The 24,781-nt window shown below is 38.6% G+C and overlaps 1 protein-coding gene across 1 annotated transcript in view; it reads right to left on the bottom strand.

Moving 5' to 3' along the window:
* Positions 1 to 24,781, bottom strand: part of LOC124802673 (myeloid differentiation primary response protein MyD88) — a 108,322-nt gene that overhangs the window by 59,000 nt on the left and 24,541 nt on the right. The window contains exons 3-5 of the mRNA XM_047263593.1: positions 12,504 to 12,686; positions 8,303 to 8,400; positions 3,668 to 3,795 (exon numbers count right to left, since the gene is read on the bottom strand). Coding sequence (XP_047119549.1) covers positions 3,668 to 3,795; positions 8,303 to 8,400; positions 12,504 to 12,686 — 409 coding nt within the window. The remainder of the gene's footprint in view (positions 1 to 3,667; positions 3,796 to 8,302; positions 8,401 to 12,503; positions 12,687 to 24,781) is intronic.

A 24,781-nucleotide genomic window follows, 5' to 3' on the forward strand; every position in this document is an offset into this window, starting at 1 on the left:
GAGGGGGAGAGAGAGGGGGAGAGAGAGGGGGAGAGAGAGGGGGAGAGAGAGGGGGAGAGAGTGCTGAAAAAAAGAAAAAAGAAAGAAACTGTGTAAATGACAACTTGTAAAGTGTTCGTCAGGTGAACATCTTAGTGGCTTTTCTTTAGACCTTATTTTTACCCAACTGAAAAACAGTGCAACTCAGTGATACAGTGTACTAACCAAACAATTTGTCCTCATTCTTCATTTCTATTCTCCTAGAGAATATAGACTTGTATGCTCTATGTTTCTTTTGCCCCATCCCAGTATTCTTCATGGCTGGGTGTCATTAGTAAATTGTGAACCTGGCTATCCACAAGAGGTTTCCAACTATCTAAAACATAATACCAGTGACAAATTATATATTAAAGAGTGTGCACTTATTTTTGATAGTATGTCAGTTATGAAGCACCCTGTGTGGAAAAACAAAAAACAGTATGAAGACTATGCTGGTTTGCGCAATGTTGTGACTATAGATGCAGAATAACTGGCTACTGAAGCTTTAGTTCTTCAGATGGTGTCATATACTGAAAAGTTTAAGTGCCCAATTGCATATTTCTTTGTGGATAAACTACCATCAGATGTAATGACAAACTGTTAGTGTTTGTATACTGAAACTGTTTTCTGTAGGTATTCTTGTGAGGTCAGCGATGTGATGGTGTTGCTGTCAATAGTGAGACACTGAAGAATCTTGGGTGCTCACTGAATCTGGAAAATTTTGCCCCTTACTTCAAGCATCCAGCAAATGATAGTAATATTCATGCAATTCGTGATCCATGCCATATGCTAAAATTAGTTCATAATACTTTAGCCCAAAAGAAAATTATTAACTGTGAAGCTGGAGATCTGAAGTGGGACTTCATTTTGAAGTTACATTATCTGCACTTATGAGTGTGAATCTTTAAACTTTGCCAATTCACTCTTTCTATAATAACAAAAAGAATGTCTCTCTCTAGTAGCCACGACAACGAGCTCCAGTGCTGCTCCTGCCACTGAATTTCTAGAGACTTCGCAGCACCCAAATTTTCAGGACACCTCTGCCACTGTAGAATTCATCAGAATTATTGATGAACTGTTTGATGGGCACAACTTTAAGAATGTTCATGCTAAGCGCTTTAAAAACCACTGAGAACTGAAAATGTAAATTATTGGACTGAATTTCTTTGTTGTACAGAAAACTTCCTTCAAACATTAAGGATTGATGAAGTGTGTGCATTAGTACATCCACGAAAAACATTTGTGCTGGGATTTTTGATGTGATTAATGGTGTTTAAAGTGTCTCCCAGGTGTTTCTGTTTCAGGATACTGAACCTCTCAAGTATTTTTAACATACGAACTCTCACAACATGATATGATAATAGAGTTCTAGATGAAGGTTTGGTGGAACAATTATCCCAACACATTACAGTTCCAGTAATGTAAACGACATTGAGAAAGTGAGCTCTTTCTGTGTTCATATTTTTATGTGACATAAGAAGAAAAGTGATAAGTCCACTGATGATAGTGAAGATACTAGTTACTTTGATGCTCCTGATCTCAACACTACTCAGTGAACATCAGGACATTATTATTTATTATGTATCAGGATATGTTGTGAACCCAAATGATCACATTTACTGCAAGACTCCTGTGGCAAATCCAGTTGCCATTACTATGAAGGTTGACAGATGTGGTTTGCTTCACCCATCTGTAGCAGTGTTTAAAATAGTGCAGCATAAAGAAAAATGCTTTAGTTCTGCTCTAGTGAGATTTACTTCAATCTCTAAAAATTTTATGACAGGCTTATTAATTTTTCATGTCAATGTTTTGGTCTCTTGTATCACTATATCCTTGCATCATTCAGAAAATAAAATGTGAAAAGTGACAGCAAGAAATCTGTTGCACAAAGATAAGATTTTGAGAAGCATAATTTGGTAGCAGCCTCAGCAGCAGTATGGAAATTGCGTATGTAAACACGACAAAATAACTGCGAAACTGATCTTGCATGGAATGGTTAGAAGATACAAGGCAATAGCTAACAGTGAACAATAAACACACACACACACACACACACACACACACACACACACACACACACACCATCATTCATCTGGTGTACATAAATTGTAACTGCATTTCTTCTATGCTGCAGAACAATTTGACACCTTGCCCTGGTTTAACATGGCAACTGTGATGCCATGCGTCATGGCTTTGCTTTGTACATGAAGTTCGTGTAGTAGTCTCTCCAGTTTAGTATTAAGCTCACTGGTCGAACCATATTTGGCCATGTGTAGCCCTAGTTGATACCACTCTCTCACTTTGCGTTGCTCAAATGTTTTTTTGCTTAAACGTATTTTTTAATGCTGAGCAAAGCATGTTTCCAGAATTTATTCTCATGGTCAAGTGCAGTATTTACATATGTATTTTTTGTGATATTACACATACGAACAATGAATGTAAATGACTGTCTGCGTCTGAGTGGTTTTCTACGTAACAGAGATGGCAGAGTACCCGATAACCTCAAGGAGACGACTACAGTGCAAGAGACAGAACAACACATATGCAAACACTACACAAAATACTTATGTAAATATTTGCAATTGACAATGGGAAATAATTCTCGAAACGCGTTGAGCTAAGCATGAAAAATACATAACTGGTGCAGTGTTTCATTATTTAAATAATGAATGACAGCTGCAGGCTTTCCAAAAACATCAATTATCATGCACGATATCGAGTCAAACGTTCCTACTTCCCAGACCGTTGTAAGTTCCAGTTACATCAATTGTTTTTGTTAGATGATAAACTTTTATTACATAATAAACAAGTTCCTGCCAAGTATTTTTATGCCTATTATATACATATATAATAACTAAACTGCAAAAAATGCAAAGGGGTGTCTTATAAGTAACTTTTACACCTTAAAATATTATTTCCCGCATTATACATCTTCCTGCATTTTACACCATTTTTTGAAGGCCCTTGAAAAGTGTAAAAGCAAGGTTTCACTGAGTATGAAGTATGTATTCAAGATAAATGAAAGCCCAAAGCCATTCAGCCAATGGAAAAAAAAATAGTGCAACAGCATTCTGCCCTTCTGTGAAGCAATCCCAAGTAAAACAGGACGCATACTAGGTAAACATAGTATCAGATCAGTTTCCTGTCTGCTGTGGAAAATGATACAATTTCTGCATTCAGTATAAGACTGTCTTAGTACCATGACAGAAATACAAACAGTGTCATGATGCTGTACTGAACATAAACAATATATTCAGTTCAGAGAATTGAAAAAGTCATCAGCCGCAGAACGCAGCTATACAAATGGACATAAGATCCCCTTAAAACATACAAAGATCTTATACTTCATTCTACTAGGACTCAGCATCAACAGAAGTGGTAGCAAATCAGATGTGAACTAGTACATTTAACATTCTGTAGCTACAAGAGGAGCCATGGTCATCAGAGATGGATTATTCACAAAGACCCGAACCTATGAATATAATTTCAGGGGAAGTGGCCATGCGGAGAGCTGTCTCCGTCCTTCTTCCACCCCATAATTTTAATTACCTGAGGTAATATCCATTTACAGTAACATGAGGCAACAGACAAGCATATTACATTAATTTTACTACATTCATTTACAAATATGATTTATACACTGTGATACCTTCAATTTGTACTTTGTTTCCATCTGGTCTACAACCTGCATTGCAAAATTCTCATCTTCATCTGCATACAGCAAAAAGGCACTGTAAGTTTGTGGCTTTAAGCCTTTCTCTGCACGAATAACATCATCTGAAAATAATGATCAGTAAAACATTCAGCTCACTGTCGGCAATAGCATAATTCACAAAATAAACTGTCGTACAAAAACATTTTTATCAAAGAAGACAAAAGGAATATTCACTCATGAAAACATATTCTCACTTTCATGCTGGGATCTGTATGCCACTCCCTTCCTTTTTTACCTTCTCTGGTCCTGTCCCTTCTCCTCTCTATGGAAAGAACTATTGGTTCTGAAAGCTAGAACAGTGCTGTGTATTTTTATTTTTATATGTACCTGTTGGCAATACTGGAATTTCACCTCTTGAAGGTAAGCAAGGCTGCTCATAATTTTAAATACTAAACTTACATATAATATGAACTAACTCAAAATGGAATTGAAATAATGAAAGATAAACAATATCAGCTATCAAACAAGGAAGAGCTGTTGGGGAAACAACACACACGCGCATGCACACAAACTTAAAAATATAGTGGAATCTGGAACTTTTGAAATTTATCAAAACAAGGGGACCTGTGTGAAACTTTTACACTTTTAAATAATGACAATATTTTGAGTATTGGAACAAGTGTAGTTGCCGGGATATTGGTATTTGTGGGAATGAAGAGGAAACATCTTTAAAAATGAACCAAACAATGTGAAATAATACCACGAATTTATGATACATCCTTGTATATATATTTCCAAGCACATAATTTGGAATGGATTTTTTTGGCAGAACATTGCAGTGCCTTGGTGTAAACGATACTTGATATAGGAATGTAATCTTTGTGTACTTTTTATTGTTCATTTTCTTTAATTGCTAAAAAAATGTTATTTGATTTAGTTACCCTTGAAAAGTCTACATACAACTGTCCAAGAGCAGAGGCTGGATTTAGTAAGTACAGTCTCACTCTTTGAAGCATATGCCACTGCAATTTGTTTATAGTGATCAGACACACAATTTTAATATGTGAACTACTACTTGTAAACTGAAAAGGTATGCTTGGATCAATGGTGCTAAGTTTATACATGGTATTAGAACAGTTTTCTCAGTGTCAATCAGCTGAGCTTTAATTGTAAACACGTAAAACTTTCACACTTTTATAGTTTTAAATAATGACAGTTTTTGGAGTAGGTGTAATCACTGGGTTAAGAATGAAGAAAAAACATCTTTAAAAAGGAACTGCATGATGTGATGTAATAATCACGAATTTATGATACATCCTTGTATATACATTTCCATGCACATAATTTTGAACAAAATTCAATTACAGTAAGCACGTTAGGCCATAGTAGCAACACGTGAATCATAATTCAAGGTGAAAATGAAAAAAATGTTTGTCATTTTGGAAAGTATATTTGTTTAGAAAAGTCAATTTGTATGATAGGCAGAAATAATGGGCTACTGCAGTGGTCGCAATTATTATCTATAACAATGCTGTATAGAAACAATCCAGTAAATAAGAAATTATCTAGTAAATAAATCTGTAATACAATAACACAAAAAGTGAGTCTTTTATTCTTGAGTAATAAGTTAGCTCTGTAAAATACAGGTATGAAGTTGAGCATCCTTGATGTCCTTTTGCCTGTGATAGTTAAAAGTTTCTTATGTTAAAATTTTCCACAAATAATAAGTTTTAGTGCAAAATCGATATGCAATGTCAGAAGCCAGTTAAAAAACCTTTCAGATGATACCTCATTCATCCCTGGTACAATAAATAAGTGTTAAGACAGCGAGATGTTGATTTGAGAAAGAATAGGTATAATCCTCTCAATGTGCTGAGGAAAAAGGGCATATCTGTTGAAGCTAAAGGGAAGTGTCAGTTACTGCAAATTCTAAATGACATTATTGTAGGTGCTCTGGATTCCGAAATTAGGTCATTAGTCAACAGCAAACTCCTTATCTCTAACTGTACATTATCCTTTTCCCCATTTCGGTGAACAGATGTTACTAAATTTCAAAATCTCACGTATTAACTCCATTTTTTTTAATTTTTTTGCCTGTGTTATGCTCCAGCTATTACTGTATACAGGGTGAAAATTATTGAACTATATGAAATAAAGATCATTGTAATTTCTGAAAGGTTTGCGTTAGGACATTCAAACTGCACAGTTGGCCATGGAGCATGATTGGAATTAGTACGGTTTGGTTTAGCGATGAAGGCCACTTTCATTTCAATGGGTTCATCGATAAGCAAAACTGGCACATTTTGGGGACTGAGAATCCACATTTCACGATCGAGAAGTCTCTTCACCCCAACGGATGACTGCATGGTGTGCTATGCCCAGCCACAGAATAATCAGTATGATATTCTTTGATGGCATGGTGACTACTCAACAGTATATCAAGGTTCTGGAAGACGATTTCATCCGCATTATCCAAAGTGACCCCGATTTTGAAAAGTTCAGCACCATCAAAGCAGGAGCGTGATGTCCTGGAGGAGCACTTTGGGGACCACATTCTGGCTCTGGGGCACCCAGAGACCACTGGCATGGGCCTCAACTGGCCGCCATATTCTCCGGATCTGAACACATGTGCCTTGTTTTTATGGGCTATGATAAAGACAATGTGCACAGCAATGACTCAAAAATAGCTGCCAAGCTGAAAACAGCCATTCAGGAGGTCATCGAAAGCAACGACATTCGGACACTTCAGCAGGTCATGCAGAATTTCTCTATCCCTCTGTGCCCACATCATTGCCAACAATGGCAGGCATATCAAACATGTCATAACCTACATCTAAATTCCTGTAGTGATGTTTACATATTTAATACAGTGTGTGCATGCCGTAGTCAGTAACTAATTTACTTTTTTTTCATATAGTTCAATAATTGTCACCCTGCATGAGGCGGACATACAAGCACTACCCTTTTGTCACAAATATAAAAAATTGCACAAATGCAGTAGTCACATGTCAGTTTGGCTCTTGGTAGAGCATCATGGACAGACGGAAAAATCTGAACTGGCCAGTGCTTCAACATAGACACTACCTACCTGCAAAAGCTTGTAAGTAAAGATTCAAGACCCACTATTTAGTGAAGAGTCTAGGAACATACTACAGCCCCCTATGCACTACACCCACAGTGATCCTGAAAAGAGGGTTTGGTTAATTACAATGTGCATAGATGCATTAAAGCCGTCATTCTTCCCTGGCTTCATACATGAATGGAACATAAAGCAATCCTAATCTGTGGTACAACGATAAGTACCATATGCCACTAATTTGTGCATGGCTTGCAGAGTATGGATATAGATGGAGATGAACAATTTTTCAAAAAAATAGTGAAATGAATTAAAACAAACAGAATTAAGTTATAGCAAAACAAAGATGGACAAAAAGCAAAGTTCCAACATGTATTGGAGCTTTTCTTTTAAACTGTTACCAACACTTCTATGATAAAAATGTCAAATCACAGCACTACAATGCTGATAACAGTCAGTCACTCACATTTGGATTTTTCAAATTAAGTTTGGCATTTCAATGTGCAATGCAGAGAACTCTAACATTCAGCACATAGCTGGTAGGCTAGTACCATGGGTGCAGCATCTCGTTTACCTGCTGGTGCATGCAGCAATAGCTGTAATTGCAGACTTGTGTATAAATGATAGTGAACACAACAGTATTTTTAACACTGCATTCATGTAGTGTTCTACTGTTGCAATATGCTAAACATTACACCTTAAGACTTTAAGCCACTGTGCTCTCAAACAGCAAGCAAAGCAACAGTTTAACTTCACTGGGAAAGAGAACAAGCAGTGCAAAAACAGCCAATGTCTCACTTCCAAATGAACCATACTTTTTAGACAGGAATGATGACGGCAGTCCTCTGGTAAAAAAAAAATTGCGAGAGACAAGGGGACTGTATTATTCACTGGATTATAAGTGATGTATTGGCTATTCGAGTTACATTAAAGTTGTTACGTATCCTGCAGAGGAAACATACCTGTTTATTCACAGACCACCACTTTAATGTAACATTATTCTTTGTTAGTATAATGACTGCTGTAGCTGACAATGTTAATTTCTGATATGTCTGGCTGTAGAAAAAAAAAAAAAAAAAAAAAAAAAAAAAAAAAAAAAAAAAAAAAAAAAAAAAAAAGAAAAAAAAAAAAAAAACTGTTTGTAAATGTGACCCATGAAATGAATAAACCACAATTCACCTACCCCTAAGTTGTCCAATTATTGTATTTTAATATTAAGGAGCATCTGGAGTATGCTTTGGATCAAAGAGATGGGTGCAGGCCCTCTCCTGTCAATGTTTGTGGAACAGAATGATACTGCATTTTGAATGATTCCTCTGCAAATGATTCACTAATCTCTCTCTCTCTCTCTCTCTCTCTCTCTTCTCCACACACACACACACACACACACACACACACACACACACACACACACAAAACCTATCTCCATAGAATCACAGCTTTATCGTGGGGTAAAAGTGGCGAAACAGTATATTAACAACGTTCCTTCTACACATTTCTTACATTTTCTTGAACAACTATACTTTATGCATAACACATAGCATCATACAAACCTCTGGTAAGTATCTGCTTATCTGTTTCCACATCTAGAACAGAAGCTGACGAGGAAGCCCTCTCAACAGACTTGAGGTATTCAATGGCATCATTTTTCTTGGTGGATAAAAAAGAAAGGGAAAAAAAATCAATATTTCAAATTAGAAAAAGAAATTTAAATGTCAGAAATTATTTTCTTTTATACTTACTGTTCTGAAATTACGTTCCTGTGCAGAAATCTAAATTTCTCCTTTTAAAAGACAATACATGACACTGTAATAAAATGATTATATTAAAAGTGTAATGAAAGGAAAGAAGGAAGGTTAAACACAATTTTTTATACAAATGAAATATACTCATCACTTCATAAAACAGATTTCAGCAATGAAACTCAGTGTTCATGTCAAATCACACAACACAAATCCTGAATGCACTTTTGCAATTTCATCTTTGTTGGAACAATGTAAGTCTTATGGTAAGAATCTACATCAGGGGCAATGTCACTACCTACTGCAAGCATGGTAAGAATCTAAATGGTAATAATCTAGATTAGAGACAGTGCCATTACCTACATGTTTAGTGAAATATGCAAGCATGTGAAGCATTACTGATCCCCCAACTTATCTCAGAAGATACATGAATGAGGACATACTGAGTCAAATTGGGGAGGGAGGGGGGGAGGTTTATGTCAAAACTTGACTAAAAGAAAGGATTGATTGAATTTCTTAGTCATCAAGGAATAGTTAGGTCTGATAATTGAGGGAAATAGGTGAGCATGCACACCTGTGTGTGTGGGGGGTGGGGGGGGGGGGGGGGCAGGTGAGAGTGGGGGGGGAGGGGGCGGCATCACACGTGTATGAAAGGGGAGAAGAAATTCCAGAGGAGAGCAATTCTTCACTACAGTTAGCAGATTATTTATCAAATGGATGTACGGTTCCATATTTACGATATGATGAAGAGACTTGTAGAGGATACACTAGTATGGAGAGTTGTGTGAAACTAGTCTCCAGACTGAAGACAACAACAACAACAACAACAACAACACGTGTTCCTATTGGTACATTCAAAGATGCACCATCTGAAAGTCAAGATATCTACATGAAGTGGCAAACAGATGTCCCATTTCTGGAGAAAGCATGTGTGAGTTGTTCCAGTGGTACTGGTGTGGATGGTGTATCAATAGATAGCGGTACACCTGCTATTTTCAGTAAGAGCAATGGCTTGGTTAGGTGAGATGAGTACTGCACATTTTTCCTGGAGAAGTATATTTGTAAAGATGATTTTGCGATTACTACTCAGCAAGCATTTCATATTCAGTCCGAACTTGGCCAACATGATTCTGTTCCTGATAGAACAACTATTCGAGTTTGGGTATCAAACCTTAGAACATTGGATTCTGCAGTGAAATGAAAATCTACTGGCTGACCTTGGACTGCAACAACACCGGAAAATGCAGCGCATGTGAGAGCATCCAACCAGGAATGGCTAGAGGACAAATTTAAGGATGTAGAGGCAAGGACAAATTTAAGGATGTAGAGGCACATATCACTAGGGGTAAGATAGATACTGCCTACAGGAAAATTAAAGAGACTTTTGGAGAAAAGAGAACCACTTGCATGAATATCAAGAGCTCAGATGGAAACCCAGTTCTAAGCAAAGAAGGGAAAGCACAAAGGTGGAAGGAGTATATAGAGGGTCTATAAAAGGGCGATGTACTTGAGGACAATATTATAGAAATGGAAGAGAATGCAGATGAAGACGAAATGGGAGATATGATACTGCGTGAAGAGTTTGACAGAGTTCTGAAAGACCTAAGTTGAAACAAGGCCCTTGGAGTAGACAACATTCCATTGGAACTACTGACAGCCTTGGGAGAGCCAGTCCTGACAAAACTCTACCATCTTGTGAGCAAGATGTACGAGACAGGCGAAATACCCTCAGACTTCAAGAAGAGTATAATAATTCCAATCCCAAAGAAAGCAGGTGTTGACAGATGTGAAAATTACCGAACTATCAGTTTAATAAGCCACAGCTGCAAAATACTAACACGAATTCTTTACAGACGAATGGAAAAACTGGTAGAAGCCGACCTCGGAGAAGATCACTTTGGATTCCGTAGAAATGTTTGAACACGTGAGGCAATACTGACCCTACGACTTATCTTAGAAAATAAATTACGGAAAGGCAAACCTATGTTTCTAGCATTGGTAGACTTGCAGAAAGATTTTGACAATGTTGACTGGAATACTCTCTTTCAAATTCTGAAGGTGGCAGGGGTAAAATACAAGGAGCCAAAGGCTATTTACAATTTGTACAGAAACCAGATGGCAGTTATAAGAGTCGAGGGACATGAAAGGGAAGCAGTGGTTGGGAAGGGAGTGAGACAGGATCGTAGCCTCTCCCCGATGTTATTTAATCTGCATATTGAGCAAGCTGTAACGGAAACAAAAGAAAAATTCGGAGTAGGAATTAAAATACATGGAGAAGAAATAAAAACCTAGAGATTCGCTGATGACATTGTAATTCTGTCGGAGACTGCAAAGGACTTGGAAGAGCAGTTGAAAGGAATGGACAGAGTCTTGAAAGGAGGATATAAGATGAACATCAACAAAAGCAAAACAATGATAATGGAATGTAGTTGAATTAAGTAGGGTGATGGTGTGGGAATTAGATTAGGAAATGAGACACTTAAAGTAGTGAAGGAGTTTTGCTATTTGGGGAGCAAAATAACTGATGATGGTCGAAGTAGAGAGGATATAAAATGTAGACTGGCGATGGCAAGGAAAGCATTTCTGAAGAAGACAAATTTGTTAATATCAAGTATAGATTTAAGTGTCAGGAAGTCATTTCTGAAAGTATTTGTGTGGAGTGTAGCCATGTACGGAAGTGAAACATGGACGATAAATAGTTTGGACAAGAAGAGAATAGCAGCTTTCGAAATGTGGTGCTACAGAAGAACGCTGAAGATTAGATGGGTAGATCACATAACTAATGAGGAAGTATTGAATAGAATTGGAGAGACGAGAAATTTGTGGCACAACTTGACTAGAAGAAGGGATCGGTTGGTAGGGCATATTCTGAGGCATCACGGGATCACCAATTTAGTACTGGAGGGCAGTGTGGACGGTAAAAATCACAGAGGGAGACCAAGAGATGAATACACTAAACAGATTCAGAAGAGTGTAGGTTGCAGTAGGTACTGGGACATTAAGAACCTTGCACAGGATAGAGTAGCTTGGAGAGCTGGATCAAACCAGTCTCTGGACTGAAGACTACAACAACAACATACTTAGCTAACTCTCCCCACCCCCGCACTTAAAAAAAAAAGACAACATGCAGCTGTCAAAAATTTTTACTATACAGGACTACCACAACTAATATCTATTCTGATGCAATATCAACTAGCAGAATTTAATTCTATCTTTTTATATGCAATATCAAAGTTTTATATATTACCACATCCACAGCAAAGCCAGTAATTTTGCAAAAGCTGTTTTCTCAATCATTATAAAAACTTGTGTTTCACCTACCTTTACCTCCTCATCGTTTACTTGCGAAAGAAGAAAAATACTTATTTTAAAAGCTAAACAATAATGGAAATTTCTGGGTAGAATAGTACGTAAAATAAGGAATACGCAGTCACTTACCTATACAGGACATGTGTGTGGTACACACAAACAAACAAGTAGTAGAAAACAGTTAACATCAGATTTCAAGCTTTTGCTCTTTTTCTAGTAGGAGTTGGCATGGATTTGTGTACTCTTAGCGGAAAAAGAGCAAGAGCTCAAAATCTAATGTTAACTGTTTTCTACTACATGTTTCTGTGTACCACGCACATATTCTCTATAGGTCAGTGGTTGCTTAGCCTTATTTTACATATTTTACACATTGAAGTATAACATACAGAATAGAGTGTAAATGTAATAACATTTAAATTCCTGTTTTGTCTAGGAACAATTGCAATCATCTGCCATTATTACAAGTATAAAGCTCCAAATACAATAAAATTTGAATCTGTTAATGATTTTACCTTCATTTGAAAGCAACTGTCAGTATACTGCCATTAGGATACCATCTCTAGAGTGATACAAGAGAAAGACCGCTTTGTCACATTTATGAATGCAACCTTTAATAATCCAGCAGCAACTATCTAAATTTTGTCATATTACAGATACAAATATTTCAACACATAGCTGAAGAACATATTGTACTGACTTACTCATTAGAACTTCAGTGTCATCTACAATGTCCCATCGATCCAGCTCTCCCAAATACTTCTGTAGCAATCCTATGGAGTTCTCTTGCCATTGCTTTAAAACTTGTTCTGTAGGATTTGGGTTTGAAGAAACCTGAGGAATTTTTTCACCGTGCAGGCCAACCAACTGTGCCAGTCCTCTCCAGTCCCTAAAAAGTATATAAATTGCTGTAAACTTTTTATATAAAATATTTGGCCATCCACAGATAACACTACACAATGATTTGGTGAGATGCATTTGTCTTGCAAATAATGGTAGTTTGTTCTTTATAGCTTTCCTTTGGAAACTACGTATTCCTTTCCCTTCAGTTATGATGCAAGTGCAGTCACAACATTTGGGTTCTGGCAGGACACACACACAAACACACACACACACACACACACACACACACACACACACGTACTTACTGATTTTGTAACTGCCGATTCAATGAAGGAGCACAGTAAATGCCAAAAGAAAAGAATACTAATCTCTGCAAAGCCATGAGCATAGGGGCACAGCCTCCTCACTAACCCCCCCCCCCCACCCCCATCGGTCAAAGAAGCTAGCTACTGTGAAGGAGCTCTGTTTCTTGGCATGCTTTATATACTGATAGTATGATTATCGTTTACGCTAGTTACATCAACTAGATCACGATACAAGAGACACAGTACAAAGGTAAGGAATATAGTTTATTACTTATCTCATTAAAGCAATGAAAAATCCAGGATATTGTTAAAAGTAATTTCATTTTTATTAAAGGTGCACAGGTTTTCTCACACCTTTTGATGGACTGCTGATGCATGTAAAAATATGAGAATCAACAGTAAATGAGGGAACTGTTTTATAATGTCCTTAGTACCACTGCATTTTATAAACATATCTGTGTAACTGAAAAAACAGACGAGGTATTCCATAAATCCCAGCATGAGACAGAGCTTCCATGGATGTGGAACAAGTCAGATTAACTGGCAGAGCAGCCACTGTCAGCTAATTCTGTAAAGAGTACCAGTGACTAATTCTAACACGGACTACCCTACTAAAAATGAGAATTATGGGAATTATTTCTGGATTATTTTACCATATTGGTTATATCAGAAAAGTATCAGCAATGCTTAGTATATTGTGTGGGACAGAAAATTGGCCATTCTCTAAGTGGAGAACCCCTTTCCAGAAATGCACATTTTTGACACTGTGGGAGATCAAAGTTCAATAACAGTAGAATCAAAACTGATTATAAGCCTGCTATGGAACCCATTACTCATCAGGTATATTCAGAGACCAAACCTAACAGCGTTCTCGCACATGCGAGTCAGTCTCCATCATAATTTGATAGTCTAATCATGTACCGGTGCAGTACCGACGTCGACAACATTAAAACTTGTACCAGTACACAAGTAATGAAACGACCAATATGCTGCAGCGTACTGCACAGTTGAGGGCATCGGAGGAGCTGCTGGGTGATCGCCTGCACAAAGATTTCCCAACAAAAACACTCCCTATCACATTGATGCTCACAGTCACTAAGTAAAGACTATGAGGGACCAGAAAGCTGCAAGTAGTTACCACAATTACTGCCTGGAGTTCTTCCCAAATTGTACGAGGGTTTGAAAACTTCTCAAAGTGAAATGACTCACCTCAGTGAAACTTTTTTATTTTTCAATGTAGTTTCCCTGTACATCAATGACTAGCTTCCAGCAATGTTCCAATGCCTTGATCCCATCATGAAAATTAGATTCCTCCAGGCCTGCAAAATACAGTTAACTTCAGTTGTTAGTTCTTCAATTGAAGAGAATCTTCATCCACTGAGGAAACATTCGAACTTTGCAAAGAGATGATAGTCTGGTGGAAGCAAATCAGTTGAATAAGGTGGGTGTAGCAATAATATGTACTTTATCCCATATATTTTTGCCATGGCGACGACATGTGTGTGTGTGCACATATGTGTATGGGTGCGCACTGTCTTGATGAAAGAGGACCTCCTTGCTTATCAAACTTGGTCTTTTTTATGTATCTTCTGCTACAGTTGGTCCAGGAGACTAACGAAGTATTGTCCTGTGACTGAGCAGTAGGAAATAATCTATCGGCAGAATACCTTCTGCATCCCCGAAAACTGATGCCGTGACCTATCTGGCTGACCCTATTACCTGTGCTTTCTTTGGTGGTGGTGAATCAACATGTTTCCGCTGCTTTGACTTGTTTTATCTCTAGAGTGTAGTAGTGGACCGAAGTTTCACCTGTGGTCATAAACTAGTGCAAAAAATCTTGCTGGTGGTCCACACTCAGCTCACACTGCTGTCTTTGAACAAGACTTTTAATACAACTTTGAAGGGGTTCCACACACCACACTGATTAAGTGTGAATGTACAAACTGTGATTATTTGTGATTAGGTCATCTAGATAGACCACATCCAATGCCAGCTAGACTGAAGAAACAATACACCTAATTTTCCTTGGAGGGGCCCTTCCTTCCTTTCAGGCAGGGGTGTCACAACAGGATTGTCAGGCAGTGTGGCTGCAAAACGAAGGAGCTGCAGCTCAGTTTGATGCCAATGTATGACACCACCTGGATGCTACGAACCCAAACTGATAAACTGGCAGAGGTCAACCACAGTCACCAGATCTTATACCTCTACACGTACATACACAGTCAATTTTAAGAGCACGGCAGAGGACATTTAACATGTGTCGCAGTGACACCCCTCAGCATAGGCTTAAAAAACCACGGCCAGGTGGGCAAACCAGCTTCCTGACCAACTGCCATAGCACCAGCACCACACATGTTCTGCCTAACTGGAGACTCCTGATGTCAGCACCATGTCTGCAGGGTCGCAAGCTGACACTGTTCTCAGCTGAGCCAGCACCCCCACCCAGCAACCACATACCGCTGTGGCCAAGTATGCCACCTTTGGATTTTCTGAGGCAAGTACTGCTGTCTGGGGTTCAACACACACCTTCAAGCCACTGCCAACAGCCATCATTTGAGAATGTATTTGATAATTAAGAATTTCTGATCCTACGACCACTGAGGAACTGTTAGTTCCCACCCAACATCCTGCACGCCATCCTGAGTCAACCATTCTGACACACAATAGTGTCTGCTCCCCACCCCCCAAACACCTTTACACATGGTACCATTTACCAGAGTTCTTTCCTGTCCCAATTGTTTATGAAGCATGGGCAGAATGACTGCTTACATGCCTTCATGTGTGCTGTACTTGGCCTAATTTTGTCTTTACAGTCCATACAGGAGTGATGTCTAGGATGCTGAAGACTATTTCTAGAGTTTTCATGTAATACTGATTCTTGAAATTTTGTAGTAAGGCTTTTACTTTGTTACCTTCAATTTCATTTCAAATGTCATCCATGAGTGACTGGACAGCCTTCACATATAACCAGAATTTCTTTGGGTTTTGTGAGAGATCTTTTAATGATACTGTGCTACAGTAGACACTGAAGGCTTCTCACAACACTTTTGACAGCTGAAATACATTTCATTCAGTATCTCTCTACCTATAGCCCAACACTTTTTTCCTTCTTTTTTGACCCCTATTATGCACTAGTTTCTGTTTCTTTAGAAGGTTCTCCCCCCCCCACGCACGCACACGGAGGGTCCCTTCCACCATGAACTCTTCTACTAGTTACGTAGCTATCAACAACATGAACATCCTCAAAGAGATCTGGTTTGTGTGTCGCTATTAGGTCTAGGATATTTCCATCATGAGTGGGATCCCAAACTATTAGATCTAGGAAATTTTAAAGCTGATAGTGTTGAGTTTTAGCCACTTTCTGGCAGTATATTATATGACCTCCACCGAGTTTTTGCACTACTTTGAACCATGGACTTTGTTGTGAAAGCTTTGGCAACTGATCACTCGGATTTTAATTGTTATATCTGTGGGAGTCGTTTCTTTGAATCATACCCTAGAACTTTGGTGTCTTCTACAGGTATCATTATCTTGTGTACATTCCAAACACAGCCAGCCACATTGGTACCAGCCCGTGATGTGTACTGCACCCTTGACCCATTTAGGGGGACCCAACAATTCTCAACCCTTTGACATAAGTTCAGGAAGTCAAAGAACCTTCAACATCTCTGGTTCAAGCCTTCAACTCAGCTCTGAACCAGACAGCTCCAATCAGTTCTGGGAACAATGCAACAGACTGTGAGATTTGTTGAAATTGTGAGCAAGGCTGGTCTTCCCAATTCTCTTTGCCAGTCATTAAAATGCCCAAATGCAACTTCTGACTCCCAGATGACAAGCATAATTCAATCCAGCATGCGCCACATTCTGCAGTTGGTTGCGCACTGTTCCTTCAATGCTACCGGATCAGTGTCTTCAATGCATTTAACAAAGCCTCTAGGTGTATACACAGAGTGCATAAGGTGATCCCTCCAAAGCTGGCATTTCACTAGGGGTACCATTATTCGCTGCAAGCTTTAAATGTTGGTGATTGACATATCTCTACTCTTTTGTGTTTGCTTTCCCTTGACAGAGCACATGGCGTTTTTCTCAACAGGTTACGTAAGCCTCACTGACTCAGGTTCAGTTTCAGTGGCAGGTAGTAACGTTGAACTTGTTGGTTAAGGGAATGGGTGTAATAACCTGAGTTCTCCCTGATCCCTGTGTCCCCCGCACAGAGCCTCTAGACCTGTCCCTAACATGCCTCTGACATGCCACTCACCATTGAGTGGACAAGCGGTGATGGATCCTGTACTTCCAGCCAAGGAGATAATACCGGTTGGAGAGGCTAGTACTTGAAATGCAACTGGTATCTCCAATACACATCTCTCAGCATTTACCCCATACACCCTTTCATTGCAGCTCCCAATCACTTGACACCATTAAGAGTGATTTCCAGCTTCTTACAATCAACAACTATCTCACTCCATGCCAACGGACAGCATTCACAGTAAGGCTCAATCTTACTCTTGCAATGTTTCTCTGAACACTAAATAGTTTACTTTAGACTAGTTTTTCTGATATTGTTTTAATTTCAGGATCTACTATGCTAAAAGTATTGTAGCATATAAGAGTATGTTGTCTCATCTTTTATTTTGCTGCTGCTTCAGAAAGCTGACTTATACCTGCTCAGTGGGGAATTTTGCCCACACGTTCAGTGATCCTTTCTAAGTAAGGTCTAATAGTTGCTGACGAGTCGTCCGGGCCATATGACCACAGTCAAAGAAACTTTTCGGATCTCAGTGTTTTGTTCAGAGCTGTGATGGACATCTTCGAAGGTGCTTCTGGTAACACTGAGTCTTGCCAACTTGTCAGGAACTGAAAAGTTTTTTCGACCACGGCCATACAGCCTGGTAGACTTGTCAGCAACTATGACATCATGGTCATGAAAGCCTTCACTGTATTGTTAGTCTAATGGAACAATGTTCTATACTGTTGCTGTAATACTGAACGCACAAAGGAAGGGAAGGAAGGAAGGTGAAGAGCTTAACGTTCCATTGACAATGCGATCATTAGAGATGGAGAACAGTTCAGATTACGAAAGGATGAAGGAAATCAGCTGTGTTATTTTTCAAAGAACCCATCCTGGCATTTACACAGAAAATCTAAATCTGGACGGACGGACAGGGATTTGAACCTCTGTCATCCCAAATGCGAATCCAGTTGGGTAACCGCTGCACCACCTGAACATACAGCTGCACTTACTTCACTATGTGCATCAGCATCTACACTGCTCTTCTTGGGTTTCCTAACGAAATGTGGAACAGCAACACATCACCACATATGAACTATGAAATTATAATGAAAGCTAGACCTTTAGCTGCTAACAAGTATTGATAAATATCAACGGGGACAGTTGAAAAATGTATGCCCCGACTGGGACTCTAACCTGGGACCTCCTGCTTACACAGCAGATGCTCTATCCGAGTGAGCCACCGAGGACACAGACGATAGTGCGACTGCAGGGACTTATCTCTGGCACGTTCCCTGTGAGACCCACATTTTCAACTATTTATCAATGCCTGCAACCAGCTAATGGTCTGGATTTCATTAAAATTTCATTGTTCCATAGCTGCAAGATCACCAGTGGTATCTGTACAGATACCAGCTTCATACATACAAACTATTCTCTAACCTTAATTTCTGGCAATGTTTGCCTTTCCTGTAACTTTTTTTTATGATGTCATTCCAATTTACATCACTCTGGACACACTCTCCCAGATAAAGGGATTTTTCCAGTGCCTAACAAACCTTTCACTGCAATTTTCTGAAACTGAAATTTTGCTATAAAGATCTGCATCTGTCAACAACTATACAGAGCTTTTAATGTTACCAAAGAGGTGGGTTTCATATATTGTGAGCAGTATAGGTTCCACAAACTTCCATGGGGCATCTACGTCTACATACATATTTGCAAGCCACTGCATAGTGCATGGCAGAGTGTGCCCTGTTGTACTACTACTACTACTACTACTACTAGTAGTAGTAGTAGTAGTAGTTATTTCCTTTCCTGTTCCACTAGCAAACAGAGTAAGGGGGAAACAACTGTCTGTAAACCTCCATATGAGCTGTAATCTTATTTTCATGGTCCTTATGCAAAATGTACATTGGCGGCTGTAGAATCATTCTGCAGTCAATCTCTGATATCTGTTCTCTAAATTTTCGCAACACTGCTCCTCAAAAAGAACACCACCTTCCCTCCAGTGATTTCCATTTGAGCTGCCAAAGCACATCTGTAATATGTGCGAGGAGTTTGAACCTACTGATAACAAATCTAGCATTCACATCTGTCTTCTCTGCACTGAGAATGATGTACCAATCTCTCTTTACCATGAAGCCATCAATCCAGCCAAAAAGCTGGTCCAATTTTTCTTTATCAAATACCATCTAGAACTCAAGATACATGATATTAACGTCAATGTCATTGCCTGCTGTCTTACAGGTTTCACAGACAGAAAGAATGAACTGAGTCTTACATTACAGCTGCTTACAGAATCCATGTGAATTCCTACAGAGATTTCCAGCCTAAGAAAGGGTATCTTGTATGAGTTTGAATAGGTACCCATTTCTACAACAAACTTCAACAACAAACTGATGTTTGTGATAAATCTATGGTTATGTGCACATCTGGAACAACCCTTCTTGAAAACAAGAAAGTTCCTTTTTTCCAGTCACCTACTATATATCATTGTTCCTATTCAATGACACAATAGTCCTCCAGTATCAAATAGCACAGAATGTACTAATGAATGCCTGGAAGGGTGGTAAGCAGCTAATCAGTAAATAAAAAAATAAAAAAAGGAGGGGGGGTCACATACAAAGAGGTACTTCATGTGGCACACTATTCACAAATAATTATAAATAATTATCAGGATGGTTCAGCTAATATAGACCTACTCATGTTTGAAGACAGATGCCATTGATAAAGAAAACTTGCATTATCATAATGCACTATAATTTGTTAGACACATTAAAACAAAAATGACACTGATTCATATGTTGGTTTGGAATTGGCAGCTATTTTATTGCATTGTGTTCTATGGTTCCCACTGAGACAGAGAAAGTGCAGTATTGTTCAGTTATTCATTTTCTCTTTGTGGGTGGGATAATGTGTGACATGGTCAAAGTGAAACTGGATGCTGTTTATGCTGATGCTTCACCACCAACAACAGCCAGGCATTGCTTCAACAACTTTAAATCTTGTTTCACATCTGTTTCTGGTAAGGATAAGCTAGGCATCTCGAAGACGCACTTATGGAATAAAACACTGAAGAAATCCACCCCAACACTATTGCTGATCATCGAACAAAGATGGAAAAAGCAGCAGACGCTATAGAGTTAAGGAAATGGCGCTTGGGCAATTAATATTTTACTTCACAAGTTGTCAATAAGAAAACATGTTATCAATGAATGCTACGATTTCTGATGGTGGAAAAGAAGTAGAGGCAGATTTCAAATTCTAAGCAGCTTTTATAACAATTTAAGCAATACACAAACAAATTTTGCTTCACAAAGTCACCGTCAATGACACCTGAATTTATCACAACACTGTTGAAACCTAGCAAACAATTAAAGCGAATGGTTGCTTCTTGTGACTCTGTTCCAAAGTAGGCAAACACAGTTTGTTCCAAAAGAGATAAAAACAGTCCCACTGAGAAACTGTAATAATAATAATAATAATAATAATAATAATAATAATAATAATAATAATAATAATAATAAGGAAAACAAAGACAGAGGATGAGATGGTCTGATGAAGTTAACCGACACCTCATGTTCTGTTATTACCAAGCAACAAACTTAGGAACCAACACAACTGGATACAGATCACAAGTATACACAATATTTATTACCAGATACACCGAATTAAATTTTTTAACAGAACAACGACTAGCTGATCAGATCCGTGTAATAATCAAAAATAACAGGATACCCCAGTCAGAATTAGAGAACATCAAACAACAAGTACAACAAATACTGGAACAAAATAATGTGCAATCAGAAGAAGAAGAAAATACAGTAATGGACTCAAACATCCCAGAGCAAACAAACAAAGAACAACACGCATCAATTAAACAGTCAGAGGAAAACGAAATCTTAAGACAGCTACCAGAAAAAGCACAAATAGAACACGAAGTGACACACATGTTAGATATAGAAGAAAAATTTCAGCTGACATATATAGAATACAAAGACACAAATACAGGCATTAGACCATTCTTGCATAGACCAACAAATAACCCAAAAGTCGAAACAACAATAACAACTATCAACACAATCATACACAACAAAATAATCGAAAATACAACTATGGAAGAGTTACAACTACTGGTTTATATAGGAGCACTCACTACACTAAATATACACACTAGGCATAGATCAGAACCAACCAACACACAGAAGAAACCCACAAAACCAGCATGGCAACACAGGCTACAGATCAGAATAGAAGAAATGAGAAAAGACATCGGACAGCTAACACAATTTATAAGAAATGAAATATCAGACAAAAAATGAAAAAGGTTAGGTAAAATCTCACAACAAGAAGCGATAGAGCAATTAGATGAACTTCTTCTTCTGTAGTGGTCAATCCAAGGATTGGTTTGCAACAGCTACAATAGCAGCTTGTCTCCATTCTGTGCGTCTTTCAGCTTTTCTCTTCATTTCTTTATAGGTGTCACATCCCACATCTTTCACGATTTGATCCATGTACCTCAGTCGTGGTCTTCCTCTTGGTCTTTTTCCCTCGACATATCCCTCTATGATTGTGTTCAGGTGTCCTTTATGTCTTAATAGATGGCCTGTAAATTGCACTCTTCTTTTATCAATGAAACTCCAGAAGCTTCTCTTCTCACCTGCTCTTTCCAGAACCACTTCGTTGGTGACCTTGTCGATCCATTTTATTTTGAGCATGCGTCTATAGCACCACATTTCAAAAGAATTTAGCTTCTGCTGTTCCTCTGTCCCGAGAGTCCATGTTTCACACCCATAGCATGCCACACTCCACACATATGATTTCAAAAATCTTTTCCTGGTTTCAAGGCTGATGCTCTTAGATGTTAATATGTTTTTCTTCTTGTTAAAAGCAGCCTTTGCTTGAGCTATTCTACTTCTCACTTCTGCCTTGCTCCTTCCATCCCTGGTAATATTACTGCCCAGATAAGTAAATTTATCAACTTGTTCAAGCAGTTCATTGCCTACATGAACTTGGACTTTCACTTGATCTTCTTTGTCGCATGCCATTACTTTTGTTTTTGCTTTATTAATTCTCATATTATATTCTTCACCCATAACTTTATCCATTCTATTCAGTAGGACTACAAGATCTTCTTCACTTTCAGCCAGAACAGCTATATCATCGGCATATCTTATCATATCTATTCGTTGGCCATGAATTACTACACTTGACTGTGAATTTTCCCTTACTTTTTTCAGCGCCTCTTCAATGTATACGTTAAAGATAACAGGGGATAGTGCGCAACCTTGTCGGACACCTTTCCGTATCTGCACCTCTTCTTGTTTTGTCCGTCCACGGATAACTGCTGTCTCGTTTTTGTACAGGTTCCATATCATTTTTCTATCTTTATGGTCTATTCCTACTGTTTTGAGTACCTCAAACATCTTATCCCATTTAACATTATCAAAGGCTTTCTCTACATCTACGAAAGCTATGTATGTTTTCCAAACTGGTCTTCGGAGAGTGTAGCTTTGACTTTTTGTTCTATGCGTTTTAGGATAATTGAGGTTAATATTTTAGAGGTGCGAGTAACTAGGCTGAGTGTCCTATAATTTTCACATCTTGTAGCATTTGCCTTCTTTGGAATGGGGATCATAATGTTTTTCTCAAAGTGTGTAGGAATTTTACCCTGCTTGTACATGTTGAAAACAAGATTATACAACTCCTGATTCAGTTTTGCTCCTCCAGATTTCAAAAGTTCGGCTGGGATATTGTCTATACCAGGCGATTTGTTGTTTTTCAATTTTTTCAGAGCTAGTTCAAACTCTACCTTTAATATAGGTTCACCTATGTTGTGTGCATCTACTTCTGTTTCTTCTTCCATGATGTTTTCAGACAGGTCTGGTCCGCTGTACAGTTTTCCTATATATTGTTTCCATCTTCTTGCAACTTCATCATCGTCATCCAACATATTGCCATTTTCATCCATCACAGCCCTACACTTGTTTCTTCTGTCTCCAAAGCAATGTCTCACACATTTATAGGCCTTGTCGATATTTCCCTTGCTCATGTTGTCCTCAACTGAAATACAGAGATCAACAAGGTATTTTTCTCTTGCTTGTTTTGCCTCTCTGTTGATTCTGTTTTTCAGACTCTTGTATTTCTCTCGGTCTTCCTTCTTCACAGAATTTTTTAATTTCCTTCTTTCTTCCATCATATTTAGTAGGTCATTAGTGATCCATTCCTTCCTTTTCTCTGTCCTTTCTTTTCCTATTACTTTTTCTGCTGCTTCTAAAATACCAGTTTTTATTTTTTCCCAGCTGCTTTGGATGTCATTGCAGCCCTGTGTATTTGTTTTCTTGTCTGTTTCTAGTTGATAGTGCTTCAGTGTATTTTCGTTTTTCAGGTTTGTCAAATCCCATTTACAAGTACTTCTTCTTTTAATGTTCTTGAATTTTAGTTCAGTCGTCATCATAACAAGTATGTGGTCACTTTCCACATCACAGCCTGGATATGATCTGCTGTCCTTAACTTGGTTTTTAAATCTTTGCTTCACTACTATGAAGTCAATTTGGTATCTGTTAATGTCACCAGGCATTTTCCAAGTATATCTTCTTCTTGGATGATGATTAAAGAAGGTATTTGTAATGCAAAGTTTATTTCTTTGGCAGAATTCTACAAGTTTATCCCCTCTTTCATTTCTTAATCCTAATCCAAAATTTCCTGCCACATCCTCTTCTTTACCTTCCCCAACAACGGCATTCATATCTCCAATGATGACAAGGTTTTCAGCTCCTTTAATTCTGCCAATTACTTCTTCAAGGTGGTCATACATCATGTCGATTTCATCATCCTCGTGCCTCGTAGTTGGCATGTATACTTGGATTATGATTGTGTCTCTTGGTTTAGTTTCCAATCGGACATAAATTATCCTCTCACTATGTTGAACAAATCCTTTTACTCTTAACCCCATCTCTTTATTGAGGATAATTCCCACTCCTGCAATCCCGGGACTGTCGTATGCTGTTCCAGTGTGTATGATTCTGTAATCCCCTGACCAAAAGTCGCCAGCATTTGGCCATCTCATTTCTGAGACTCCCAGTACATCAATATCCATTCGTTTCATTTCCATTTTCAAGTTTTCCAGTTTACCACATTTAAGAAGTGAGTTGACGTTCCATGTTGCTATCCTTCTTACATTAATGCTTTTGGGTTTTGGTATCTCTTTAGTTGTCCCCGCCCGGAGATCCGAATGGGGGACTATTTTACCTCCGGAGAATTTAACCAAAGAGCTTTCCATCATAAGCTGTTGATACTTGGGATACCCACCCGGGTCTTTAATGGAGTGGTTTCCCGTTGCCTTCTCCATTCTATGCCGTTGGCCACCTTGTGGCTCCTCCGCCTTTAGGAGCAGTTTCCCACCCCAAGGGCAAGAGAGTGCCCTTCCTTCTAGCCGCTCATCCGCCCTCCTAGAAGGCCGTTGGCACTTGATAGAAGGTAATCTCCTTATCCCGGGAGATATTCGGCTCAGTAGAAGTATAGGTTGGAAATGGAAGACCCCTAGCCCTCGAAACCTAATAGCGTCAGGGTCAGAAAAGAACAAGAGTTGGCCGAGGGTGGCCA

The sequence above is a fragment of the Schistocerca piceifrons genome, chromosome 1, assembly GCF_021461385.2.
Source record: "Schistocerca piceifrons isolate TAMUIC-IGC-003096 chromosome 1, iqSchPice1.1, whole genome shotgun sequence".
NCBI lineage: Eukaryota > Metazoa > Arthropoda > Insecta > Orthoptera > Acrididae > Schistocerca > Schistocerca piceifrons.